A 14,109-nucleotide genomic window follows, 5' to 3' on the forward strand; every position below is an offset into this window, starting at 1 on the left:
CATTAAATCTGTTTTTGGTTTGGGTACAGTGAAGAAACTCATAGTGGCGTGTCTGGTGGGGTATGTATGTCTGTTTGAAGTGTATGCAAATAAATTATACAAGTGGTTAGGCATTTAACACACGTTTCTTAAAAAGACTAGAAGAGAAGTAGTCAATTTCTCCTCAACCCTCAACCATGAAAGACTATCATGCATGTTGTTGATGATAGTTCTGTGTGAGCAGTTAAGGGCGAGGCGTGCTGCTCTGTTTTGAGCCAGCTGCTAGGTCTTTCTTTGCTGCACCTGACCATATTACCAGACAGTAATCAAGATGGGACAAGAAGACCAGAGCCTGAACAACTAGTACAGTTGATCTGTGTTAAAAACACAGAACATATTTTTTATAACAGACATACCTCTCCCCATCTTCACAGCACCTTTGCAAATATGACTTGACCATGATAACTGACCATCCAATGTTACTCCCTGGAGTATAGCTTGTTCAATGGTCACACCTTTTATGCACAACTCCAGTTGAGGTTTAGGTCTAAGATAAGGCTTTGAATCAAATACAATGCTTTTGGTTTGAGATGTATTTAAGACCCGTTTATTAATAATTACCCATTCTGACTGTCACGACTTCCGCCGAAGTTTGCTCCTCTCCTTGTTAGGGTGTAACTATGATGTGGGGGACCGGGAGTTGTGTGGTTAAAGCGTTGAAGGCATGGAGACATTGCCTTGAGGGAGCTAAACACCCTTTCCTCATCTGGACTGACCACCGCAACCTGGAATATATCCGGGCAGCGAGTAGACTGAATCCTCGTCAGGCAAGGTGGGCCATGTTCTTTACCTGTTTTGTGTTTACCCTTTCCTACAGACCAGGTTCCCAGGATAAGAAGGCAGACCCACTGTCCCGGGTATATGACACAGAGGAGCGGCCCATGGATCAAACTCCCATACTCCTGGCCTCCTGCCTGGTAGCGCCGGTCGTGTGGGAGCTGGATGAGGACATTGAGCAGGCACTGTGTACAGAGCCCGCTCCCCTCCAGTGTCCCGTTGGGCGTATGTATGTTTCGTCTGCTGTCCGTGACCAGTTGATCTATTGGGCCCACACGTCTCCCTCCTCTGGTCATCCGGGGATCGGTCGGACGGTGCACTGTTTGACTGGGAAGTACTGGTGGCCCACTTTGGCTAAGTATGTGAGGGTTTTTGTCTCCTCCTGCTCGTGTGTGCCCAGTGTAAGGCTCCTAGACACCTGCCCAGAGGTAAGTTACATCCCTTACCCGTTCCACAACGACCTTGGTCACATCTGTCAGTGTATTTTCTAACAGATCTTCCTCTTTCACAGGGAAACACTATGATCCTGGTCGTTGTGGATCATTTTTCGAAGTCCTGTCGTCTCCTCCCTCTGCCCGGTCTCCCTACGGCCCTACAGACTGCGGAGGCCCTGTTTACTCACGCCTTCCGGCACTACGGGGTGCCTGAGGATATAGTGTCGTTCATGGAACGTCTGGGGTCTTGATCAGCCTTACCTCAGGTTTTCACCCCGAGAGTAACGGGCAGGTAGAGAGAGTCAACCAGGATGTGGGCAGGGTTCTGCGGTCCTATTGCAAGGACCGGCCGGGGGAGTGGGCAGAGTTCGTGCCCTGGGTCGAGATGCCACTCCTCCACTTACCTCTCCCCCTTTCAGTGCGTATTGGGGTACCAGCCGGTTCTGGCACCGTGGCATCAGGGTCAGACCGAGACTCCTGTGGTGGACAACTGGTTTAGGCACGCGGAGGTGACATGGGAGGCCGCCCATGTCCATCTCCAGCAATCCGCGCGTCACCAGAAAACGAGCGCGGACCGTCACCGCAGTGAGACCCCGGTGTTTGCATTGGGGGACCGGGTCTGGCTCTCGACCCGTAACCTGCCCCTCCGTCTGCACTGCCGGAAGCTGGGTCCGCGGTTTGTGGGGCCATTTACATTCCTGAGGAGGGTGAACGAGGTATGTTACAGATTACAGCTTCCCTCTCATTATCGTATTAACCCCTCGTTCCATGTGTCTCTTCTCAGGCCGGTGGTGGCTGGTCCGCTCCAGGAATCTAAGGTGCGGGAGGTCCCTCCGCCCCCTTTGGACATCGAGGGGGTCCCGACGTACATTATTCGTTCCATCCTGGATTTGAGGCATCGGATGGGGGGCCTTCAGTACCTCGTGGAGTGGGAGGGGTACGGGCAAGAGGAGAGGTGCTGGGTTCCGGTTGCAGATGTTCTGGATCCTGAACTTCTGCGAGAGTTTCACCGTCGCCGGCCGGATCGCCCTGCGCCTCGTCCTCCGGGTCATCTTCAAGGCCGGTCTCGGCGTGCCTCAAGGGGGGGGGGGGGGGGTACTGTCACGGCTTCCGCCGAAGTGGGCTCCTCTCCTTGTTTGGGCGGCATTCGGCGATCTACGTCACCAGCTTTCTAGCCATCGCCGCTCCATTTGTCTTGTCTTGTTCCATACACACCTGGTTTTCATTTCCCCAATCAATCTACTTATATTTAACCCTCTGTTTCCCATCATGTATTTGTGTGTAATTATTTTATGTTATTGTGGTGTTTTATTACGCGCTTTACTTTTGTTATGTTCCGTGTTTTGGGCGTGTTTGATTTATGTCGTGCTATCATTTTTGGAACGAAAATAAAAGTGCAGCTGTTAACATTACTTTGCTCTCCTGCACCTGACTTCACCTCTAGTGTACCCCTTGACACTGTCTGCAACTCCTTGCTAAGAAATGACAGGGACAATTTCTGGTTTCAGTCCGCCCCTGAGACCAACTCTGTCACTGAGCTCGGTAATGATGAGCTGGAGACTTCTTGCCCATGTACGCATTAATTAAGAGCTAGTCATTATTCCTCTCTTTCTCCCACTCTCTCAATCATTTTCCAGTCCAATCTCTTTCTCCCCGACTTCCTCCCTTGTTCTCCCCTGCTGGGACTGACCTGTGCATGTGTGATGTGCTGTCAATCACACATTATCTCTGGGGTTCCAACAGCTCCTCCATATTTGTCTCTGAGGCAGAAACAGATTTTGGCAGCAGATTGTTTCAGGCCACCACGTCAGTCTGATTTGTTCCAAGAGAATCAGAGTTCAGGCAGCAGCATTTCCATACAAACTGTGTGGATACTATGCAGTATTGAACAGGGCACTAGATAGATGATTCGGACAGCTAAACATTTCCTCATTTATGTTTTTATTGACATCAACAACCATATCATTTGCATGTTGACTTAGTACCCATCTCAGAGATCAATAACACTATTTGATTGGAAATGAGAATGACACAATCATTTCCTGTGGTGTATCGATCAGCAGACACGGAACTGATCAAGATCACAGTTAGTTGTGCCCTGATAGACATCATGCTTACTACTGTAGCTTGTTTTAGCACCGCATGAAAAGCACTTTTCCTCATGCATAATTGAATATGGATAATTGCATAAAGACGACACACAGGGCACATAATGAATCACATTATGTTCTCAAATTACTACCGTAGATCAGACACAGTTAGGTAAACACCGTGATCATGACAAGCATGTGCACATCTGAGAGATGTTCTGATGCTTTTTACATTAGATATTGTAGATCAGGGATCATCAACTAGATTCAGCCGCGGGACGTTTTTCTCTTGAGCGGAGGGTCGGGGGACCAGAAGAGAATTACAAATAATTTGCAGAATGCAGATTGTCTGCAAGAAGCCAAAAACAAATAAATCATTTGACTAAAACATAATAATTTCAAACCTTGCTTACATTTGTATACGATCACGTGTCTTTCTATTATGCGTGGGAGTACTTGGGAACATATTCCCAAAATTAAAATGACTTGGAGCTGATTACCTGGTGTTTTTACAGTCTTTCAGGTAAAAAAAACGTTTGCTTAGAAAACTTGGGGAGCCAAATAAAACCACCCGCGAGCCAAATTAAGCCCGTTGGCCGCCATTTGGGGAACTCTGGCGTAGATGTTGCATGTTTTCCCTATAAACCACTCATTGGAGCATTTAGTGTTTCCTAAGAGTCCACTTCACCTCTCACGTTTTCCTACCATCTCAGTTATGTGACATGGTGAAAGCGTCCCTTAGGGAGCCGTGTGAGGAAACTGGGAACATTGGTATTGCTGTGCCGTAATCATGGAGCTGTGGTGTTTATGAACAGACCAGATGATTACATCCTCTCCTGCTACAGACCATTACTTTCTTTGGAAACGTTTAGGGTGTTCGCCCTGATGCATTCTAATTGGTTCGATCTGTTAAATCTAACCTTCAGACTGACCTTTGGATGAAAATATGGAATGCATGTATGATGTGTTAAACTGTACCGATATCTCTTAATATCTGGAATATTTAATATTATTGTTTGTAAAAACAAAAATAATCATTATAGATACATGACTGTACAACCGCAGTAAATTATTCTAAGACTGCATAAACATTTTTTATGAGGGATGCTTGCTGAGCTGAAGTTGCATTGCAATCACACAGCATGGATTTAAGAGAGTTGGCTTAATGACTTGTAACTATAGCAACACAATACAGACTCTCATGGATGCGGCCTATTAAGGATGCAAATTGTCTTAACACTTATTCCCCCCCTGAATATGAGTTGATCATATTGTGACAAAGAGCGAAATGAAGACCAGTTTGGTGGGAGAGAAGATGGTGTAATATTGTGAGAGCACATTACATTGTTACCAGAGTGCATTCACTGAGTTTCCCTGAAGGACTCTTTTCATTTTACTGGAGACTCAACTATTTTAATTCTCAGTTAACCTCCCTACAACCCACCTTTGTTTCTTATTTTCCTACAAGAGGTCTTATTTGGCGTGCGTCCCCTTGAGCAAGGGCACGATGATGGATACAGAATCCTAGCATTCACCCTCAAACACCAACAGGAAAAATAACTCCACCTAATTTATTTGTTTGGAGGAGCATTTACTGTATATGGTTCTTTTCCAGGATTTTGGATCCAAATGTTATTTTCCTTCCCTCGTAACAGAAAATATAATTTGGTAGCTGAAATAGGGACCAATTACAGCAGAAGAAATAAGAGTTAACCATAGAGAGAGAGAGAGTACTTTACTGGTCTAGCCAAATAGGCCACAGAGGGAAGGAGAGAGGTTTGTACTTCTTGATAATAAACCTAAATGTGCCAACTCTCTGCCAGGCAAAATGCATGGAAGACTAGAGCAGAGCATAGTAGAGGCCAACATCCACCTACTATACTCCATCTGGATCAGGAAGGGACCTGTTTCAATAAAACACTAAACTGTTAGCTTGTATAGATGGATGCTACATAATCAAGCAAAAATAACTCCAGAGGAGTGAAAATGATAACGCTTGGACGACAAGGATGTTTAAAAAGCTTTGTTCTGTGCCAGTGTAGTACTGCCTAGCGTGTTGATACCACAGGTGGTGTCGAGAGTTTTTCAGCACAGTAGATTGTGAAATGAGAGCAGAGCTTGTTGGGATCAAGACAGCCCCCCAGACAAGCTCTGCCATCTTCGTCAAGCAGTGTTCTACACAGTACCTGGGGCAGATTAGACTGCCCTCAATTTCATTACACCAGGCCTGTCAACCCCAGCCCACCAGAGAACAGGAGAATACACCATGACAGCACAGACGCAGGAACAAATGAGACGGAGCTACGCGAACCTCCAGAGACACAGACAGATACAGGGGAGCAGAGAGGGAGGAGACAGAGAGAGGTGGATACAGGGGAGGAGAGAGGGAGGAGAAAGATAGAGGGGAAACAGGTGAGAGGAAGGAGACAGGAAAGAGAGAAGGAAACATTGAAACATGGGAGGAGAGAGAGGGAAACAGGAGAGGAGAGAGGGAGGAGAGAGGAGAGAGGAGAGAGGAGAGTGAAACAGGATAGGAGTGAAAGGGATACAGGAGAGGAGAAAGGGAGGGAGAAATAGGAGCGAGCGAGAGAGAAAGATACAATAAAGGATAGAGGGAGAAAGACAGCGAGAGAGCAGCACATTCACCTCCTCTCCAGCCATCACCAACATCAAATCAAATGTTATTTGTCACATGCGCTGAATACAACAGTGAAATGCTTACATACAAGCACTTAACACTTATTATTAAAACTGCATTGTTAGTTAAGTAAAACAATTGATAAGTAAAAAATAAAAGTAACCAATAATTAAAGAGCAGTAGTAAAACAACAGAAGCGAGGCTATATACAGGGTGTACCGGTACAGATACAATGTGTGGGGGCACTGGTTAGTCACGGTGATTGAGGTAATATTTACATGTACACTACCGGTCAAAAGTTTTAGGACACCGACTCATTCAAGGGTTTTTCTGTGTTTTTTTACTATTTTCTACATTGTAGAATAGTAGTGAAGACATCAAAACTATGAAATAACACATAGAATCATGTAGTGTTAAAAAAAGTGTTAAACAAATCAACATATATTTTATATTTGAGATTCTCAAATAGCCACCCTTTGCCTTGATGGCAGCTTTTCACAATCTTGTCCTTTTCTCAACCAGCTTCACCTGGATTGCTTTTCCAACTGTCTTGAATGAGTTCCCACAAATGCTGAGCACTTGTTGGCTGTTTTTCCTTCACTCTGCAGTCTGACTTATCCCAAACCATGTAAAATTTGGTTGAGGTTAGGGGGATTGTGGCGGCCAGGTCATCTGATGCAGCACTCCATCACTCTCCTTCTTCTGTCAAATAGCCCTTACACAGCCTGGAGATGTGTTAGGTCAATGTCCTGTTGAAAAACTAATGATAGTCCCACTAAGCACAAAACAGATGGGATGGTGTATCTCTGCAAAATGCTGTGTCAGCCATGCTTGTTAAGTGTGCCTTGAATTCTAAATAAATCACTGACAGTGTCACCAGCAAAGCACCCCCACACCATAACACCTCCTCCATGCTTTACGGTGAGAAATAGACATGCTGAGATCATCCATTCACCCACACCGCGTCTCACAAAGACACGGCAGTTAGAACCAAAAATGTCCAATTTGGACTCCAGACCAAAGGACAAATTTCCATCAGTCGAATGTCCATTGCTCATGTTTCTTGGCCCAAGCAAGTCTCTTCCTATCATTGGTGTCCTTTAGTAGTGGTTTCTTTGCAGCAATTCGACCATGAAGGCCTGATTCTCCTCTGAACAGTTTATGTTGAGATGTGTCTGTTACTTGAACTATGTGAAATATTTATTTGGGCTGCAATTTCTGAGGTTGGTAACTCTAATGAACTTATCCTTTAAAGCAGAGGTAACTCTGGGTCTTCCTTTCCTGTGGCGGTCCTCATGAGAGCCAGTTTCATCATGGCACTTGATGGTTTTTGCGACTGCACTTAAAGAAACTTTCAAAGTTCTTGACATGTTCCGTATTGACTGACCTTCATGTCTTAAAGTAATGATGGACTGTTGTTTCTCTTTGCTTATTTGAGCTGTCCTTGCCATAATATGGACTTGGTCTTTTACCAAATAGGGTTATCTTCTGTATACCCCCTTACCTTGTCACAACACAACTAATTGGCTCAAACGCATTAAGAAGGAAATAAATTCCACAAATTAACTTTTAAGAAGGCACACCTGTTAATTAATTTAAATGCATTCCAGGTGACTACCTCATGAGGCTGGTTGAGAGAATGCCAACAGTGTGCAAAGCTGTCATCAAGGCAAAGGGTGGCTACTTTGAAGAATCTCAAATATAAAATATATTTTGATTTATTTGACACTTTTTTTGTTTTATTTCATAGTTTTGATGTCTTCACTATTATTCTACAATTTAGAAAATAGTTAAAATAAAGAATTAAGAAAAACCCTTGAATGAGAAGATGTTCTACAACTTTTGACCAGTAGTGTAGGTAGAGTTAGTGACTATGCATGGATAATAAACATAGAGTAAGTGGCAGCAGCGTAAAAGAGGGGGGGTGGGGTGTAAATGGTCTGGTTAGCCATTTGATTAGCTGTTCAGGAGTCTTATAACTTGGGGGTAGAAGCTGTTAAGAAGAAATTGGACCTAGACTTGGCGTTCCGGTACCGCTGGCTGTGTGATAGCAGAGAGAAGAGTCTATGACTAGGGTGGATGGAGTCTTTGACAATGTTTAGGGCCTTCATCTGACACTACCTGGTATAGAGTTCCTGGATGGCAGGAAGCTTGGCCCCAGCAATGTACTGGACCATATGCACTACCCTCTGTAGTGCCTTGTGATCTGAGGCCAAGCAGTTGCCATACCAGGTAGTGATGCAACCAGTCAGGATGCTCTCGATGGTGCAGCTGTAGAAATGTTTGAGGATCTGAGGACCCATGCAAAATCTTTTCAGTCTCATGAGGGGGAATAGGCTTTGTCGTGCCCTCGTCACAACTGTCTTGGTGCGTTTGCACCATGATAGTTTGTTGGTGATGTGGTCACCAAGGAACTTGAAGCTCTCAACCTGCTCCGCTACAGCCCCATCAATGAGAATGGGTGCGTGCTCAGTCCTCCTTTTCCTGTAGTCCACAATCATCTCCTTTGTGATGTCACCCACATTTAAGGGATTGGCCTGAAAGCATGTAAAGTAATTGGTGGACAACATAAGCTGCATTTACACAGGCAGGCTAATTCAGATCTTTTGCCAACAATTGGTCTTTTGACCAATCAGATCATATCTTTTGCCAATAATTGGGTAAAGGATCAGAATTCCTGTAAGCATTCTACACGTGTACTGGGATTTGCAAGTTCTTGTTAAATCGGCCTGATATGAGTTTTGCACAAAATATCTTCCTGACTTTAGTTCTTACTCGTCGTCTGTCGTGATGGAGAAAGTGAAGCAGACACTCAATGGCATATTGGTCCCAGTGAGGACGCAGGAGAACTGTACTTGAGGGTAGGAGCGGGGGGGGGGGGGATTCCTAAGACTGGCTGGGGGGTGGCACACAGATGGGTAATTGGACCACGATGTGTGAGAAACCAAGTTGTGAGCTGCCCTGGGTATAGGTTGTCCTCTAAGAAAAAGGAAAATAATGTCATATGATGTTAATTAGATCTGTTTTCCCAGGCGTTAAACAGTCCAACTTTTTGCTAATTAAAAATTATATCATTTCTAGAAACTCGCAAAGTCCCTTTGATACTCAAAGGATGATTATGATAATGTTAACCTAACTAATTGTTGCTTTGTAATTCAACTACGGTTTATGCTCCATATTATGTAGCCGATTGCACTCTGATTTCTTCTCACTATTAGTAGATGAGGGCCTGCCTGTGCAGAATGAGCAGAGCCGCTGCATGGCTTGGGTGATTCATCATACATGCCAAACCAATTGTGTGTGTGATTAAGAGGCATGCGATTCCTCCAGGCCCGCCCCATAACCAATTTCCTGATCTCTAAAATGAACCCATTCCAATTCTAAGCAGCTGAATTGTTGTGTCACTGAATGGGAAAGGGATGTCTGAATATGTACAAGTGTAGGATCTTAATTTGATCACTCAGTTGCAGGAGAACTTTCCAGCAATGCAGGACATTTTAAACTTGTGTATTTAGGTTTGAAAAGTCTTCTGAAGTTTGTAATTTCCATTTTGTAATCTCCCTTACGAAAAATGTTTCAACCCCTACAAAATGTGTCCATTAATTATAATCCACATAATAATTTACATTTTTTGTTGCTGCAGGATTATTTTCCTGCTGTAGCAAACTGGCTCAAATTAAGATATTACATATGTACAGTACCAGTCAAAGGTTTGGACAGGGCTGTATAAGGGCTATTTGACCAAGAAGAAGAGTGATGGAGTGCTGAATCAGATGACCTCACCTCCACAATCACCAGAACTCAACCCAATCGAGATGGTTTGGGATGAGTTGGAATGCAGAGTGAAGGAAAAGCAGCCAACATCAAGGCAAAGCGTGGCTATTTGGAAAATCTCAAATATAAAATATATTTTGATTTGTTTAACACTTTTTTGGTTACTACAGGATTCCATATGTGTCCTAAAACTTTTGACCGATTCTCTCTCTCTCTCTCTCTTTCTCTCTCTGCAGGCCATGGAAGAACTGGGACATTTTCAACTTCCAAGAATTGTGTACAGATCCTTGCGACATGGGGCCTTCCATTATCATGCTGAAACATGAGGTGATGGCGTCGGATGAATGGCACGACAATGGGCCAGGATCTCGCCATGGTATCTCTGTGCATTCAACTTGCCATCGATAAAATGCAATTGTGTTCGTTGTCCATAGTTTATGCCTGCTCATATGGTAACCCCAACATGGGTCACTCTGTTCACAACATTGACATCAGCAAACCACTCACCCACACAACGCCATACACTTGGTCTGCAGTTGTGAGGCCATTTGGACGTACTGCCAAATTCTCTTAAATGGAGGACGCTTATGGTCGTGAAATGAACATGCAATACTCTGGCAACAGCTCTGGTGGACACTCCTGCAGTCAGCATGCCAAATGCACGCTCCCTAAAAACTTGAGACATCTGTGGCATTGTGTTGTGTGACAGAATTTAACATTTTAGAGTGGCCTTTTATTGTCCCCAGCAAAAGGGGAACCTGTGTAATGATCATGCTGTTTAATCAGCTTCTTGATATACCACACCTAACAGAGATGTAAACCAATTTGAGCACCACATTTGAGAGAAATAAGCTTTTTGTGCCTGTAGAACATTTCTACAATATTTTATTTCAGCTCATGAAACATGGGACCAACACTTTACCTGTTGCATTTATATTTGTATTCAGTGTATTATGAGCTGAAATAAAAGATTCTAGAAATGTTCCATTAAATTAAAACAACATTAGCCTCATCCACATTCATGGCCCATAACCGATGATGTCATGTTTAGCCAGTCACTCACTATAGGATGGTCGATATACAGTACAGCCCAGGGCAAGATGCTTGCAGCATTAAGTTAGCAGATACGGATAGTCCAATCAATGTGACCTTATGTATTACATAATTACAACAGTTTTGTCTCAAATATAGTTATAAATGACACCAAAAAAAAGAGATTTGGGGTGAATTATTTGATAAGTCATGCTGGTCCTATAGGGGTCACATTCTGAGGATCTGAGTGCCGGACAGTACAGTAATATATCACTCACCATGTCTGTGTCTGACACTGGTCCAAAGCTGGTCACGTAGATATTTGTCCTCACCTCCGTCACACTCTCTGCTTGGACATGAGGAGAAGACAGAGGTAGAGTTTAAGTACCTTCCTTAAGGGACAGAGGTGTGCTCCATCTAAGATGGTTACCAGTCCTTATCGGACCCCCAGGCCATACTGCTGCTCTGTCTACTTCAGGTTGGTTGTTGATGTCAATTTAGTGAAGTCAGCTCACTTTCCAAAACCAAATCTAATGACAGAGTCAGAAACATGAATGTTTGATGTCTCACCACTCAACCAAACAAGGCTGAATCTATGGAGGTCGCGAGACTTTGATTGAGGTTGTTTTTAGGGAGAGTGTTTGCATCATTATCACGGTCACAAACTGAGATGAGAAATCACAGGAATAATGAGGGTTGGCAGGACCACATTAAAATCATATTTAGGCCTGTTCACAGGGACTTGTTTGTATTGGTGTCAGATGATGCTATTCACTGTGCATTATACTAATGCACTCTATTGTGTATAATCCTTTAACTGGGAGCGCTTCCTATCTGCACAGTCTGGGTAAACAACATTTCCTGTGTAATTGGGTGAAATGTGCAGTTTCAGAATAGAGTTAAGGACTGGAGATGAAACACAGAGAGACTGCCAAAACTCTGCTGCACATGAGTCATCCTAAATGCGATGACGGAAGTGGTGGGAATCACCTTTTACTTATAAGGTTTTCAATTACCAATTACTTTCCAATTCACTTTCATTTTATCGATTGCAGGATGTAAATGAACGAGGGGCTTTGATGTAAGGCTGTGAGTGGCTGTCTGCCAGTCGTTGCTCCGAGACTGAGTGAAACCGATGGAATGCTTCCAGAACATGCCGCTATGGAATCTAGAGTTCCCCTGGCAACATGACATTGGCCATTAATCAAAATGCACATGCCGAGGGCTTTGGAATACAGAATACGTCCAACACATTTGGAGGGCACCTGAAATTTCTCTGTCTGGGAGATCGGAGACTCATGGAAAGTGCATAGGTGGCAGAGCTAATGTGGCGACAGATTTATCATACATCCTTGTGGGGGTGGAATGGAGCCAGGGTGCTCACCACTGTCAGCTTAAAACATCACATGGATTTCATGTTCACACTCTCATAGACCTCTGACTGAGAATTCAAAATCACTTATAATAAGCTCCATTTAAAAAAAATCTACAATAAATGTAAAATCATTAGCACATCACCACCCTAATGATGATGTAGCATTAGATGATGTAGCGTTAGCATTAGCTGATGTAGCATTAGCATTAGTTGATGTAGCATTAGCATTAGCTGATGCAGCATTAGCATTATCTGATGTAGCATTAGCATTAGCTAAAGTAGCATTAGCATTAGCTGATGTAGCATTAGCACTGCTTCCACCAGGACAGGGCAGGGCCGTCCCCAGTGGGCAGGAAATCAGAGCTCTGCTGGACCTCTGAGATCTGAAGACAGGGCTTGCAAGCCAAGTGTCAAGAAGATGCTGTTTTTAATAGGGTCTTTGTGGCATTATGTTGGCGATAACCATCTCCTTGTGAGGAGGATCAATAATTTCACTGTTCCTAAAAGCAATATGTTCAAGATCTGAAGAGATGTAGCATACTCTCACTGTGATCAGGGAAACTGAGCTGTTAATGACACCACTGTATGGCTCTGAAGGATCAATGGAGGTCAAGCTGACAAGGGACCCAATTGTTCATGGGGTCACAGCTCCAAATCCATCACTGCACACCACGGCTAGCTTCCTGGCTCGGTGAGCCTGGGCTGTTAATCCGGGGAGGTAGGGAGGAGGAAGGGAGAAGAGGACTTGCAAGTGCTCTCTGTTTCAGTAGAGGCAGTGGGCAGTGGCTTGTTTCTAACTAGATGGATATTATTTGTACTTCACTCCTGATCCTGGGGCACCATATCATGTGTTCAAGCTTTTGTCCCAGACCAGCACTAACACACCTGATTCAACTAGTGAAGGTCTTTATGATTAGCAGATTGATTCTTCAAGTTAAAACTATCTTTAATAGTTTTGGGTAGTAGAGGCAGACAGACATTGCAAAAAGGTAATATGCTAGCTAGCTGATGATCTTGTTGAAGCAATATAATGTATGTTTCAAAGACAGTTTTATTAAAGTGGTGGATGGCAGACTCAGCAGCTTAGAGAGAATCCTACACATTGTTTGTGGCAGAGCCCAAAAGGCACTATTAGCAGTATGTCTGGCTCTGGTAGAGGTGGGTCGTGTCTTCGCTCAACAAACCAGCCTACCTCCTAGTCCGGGGCGAAGCCGGTTGTCGTAGCCATCCAGAAGTCTGTCCAGGATCCGGGTGAAAATAGTGATGTTGTCTCTACTGTCATCAGGCATCGGCTCTCTGTGCCCAACCACTGCCCTGCAGGCAGAGAGAGAGAGAGAGAGAGAGATGGAGAGAGAGAGATTTAAATTGAACACAGCAGACATCTTTGAGTCTCTCCTGTACCAGTGGTTCCTCAGACTAGTCATGAGAAATACAGCTCCACCTGAACACTACGTGTCTGGCTGTCCACAGCTTCCCTCTGCACTAGTAATGAATATCCTTTTTACTACGAGCTCAAGCCAGACTATTGGAGGAACTACTGTTGTTTCAAACCACAGAGAGCTGTAGGGGTAATTGAACCTCTTTCTAATTCAACCTTCACAGTCATCGCTACCGCAATGATTAAGACACAAACATGTTGGGGTTTAATTTGAGGTGCTGTGTGGCAGCACACCACTCTCAGACATGGAAAGACCGATTGAAGTCCAAAAGGATTAGTAAAGCCTGTCACAGAGCTGCTGCAAACTCTGCCTCAGGATTTCTTCCTCCTTCTTTCCACATAATATTGACAAAGTAGGTCCTAAATATGCGGTCAACCTCCGCTTCCTTAATTACCTTAAATATGACAAGTAATTATCTCGTTGTGGCCCTGGCCACCGTTCTTCAGTGAACAATGTTCTGGTGAGACGGAGGGCACCATAGATGCAGCACTGATGAGCTAATGAGTGCCAT

The 14,109-nt window shown here is 44.2% G+C and overlaps 1 protein-coding gene across 4 annotated transcripts in view; it reads right to left on the bottom strand.

The window, feature by feature from the left end:
* The window catches only part of gabra3 (gamma-aminobutyric acid type A receptor subunit alpha3), a 192,418-nt gene that overhangs the window by 135,650 nt on the left and 42,659 nt on the right, over positions 1-14,109 (bottom strand). For 3 of the 4 annotated variants that reach the window (XM_064971858.1, XM_064971857.1, XM_064971854.1), the window contains exons 3-4: positions 13,352-13,473; positions 11,063-11,133 (exon numbers count right to left, since the gene is read on the bottom strand). In XM_064971858.1, coding sequence (XP_064827930.1) covers positions 11,063-11,133; positions 13,352-13,473 — 193 coding nt within the window. The remainder of the gene's footprint in view (positions 1-11,062; positions 11,134-13,351; positions 13,474-14,109) is intronic. The other variant, XM_064971856.1, reaches the window with a different exon arrangement.

This window comes from Oncorhynchus masou, chromosome 8, assembly GCF_036934945.1.
Source record: "Oncorhynchus masou masou isolate Uvic2021 chromosome 8, UVic_Omas_1.1, whole genome shotgun sequence".
Lineage (NCBI taxonomy): Eukaryota > Metazoa > Chordata > Actinopteri > Salmoniformes > Salmonidae > Oncorhynchus > Oncorhynchus masou.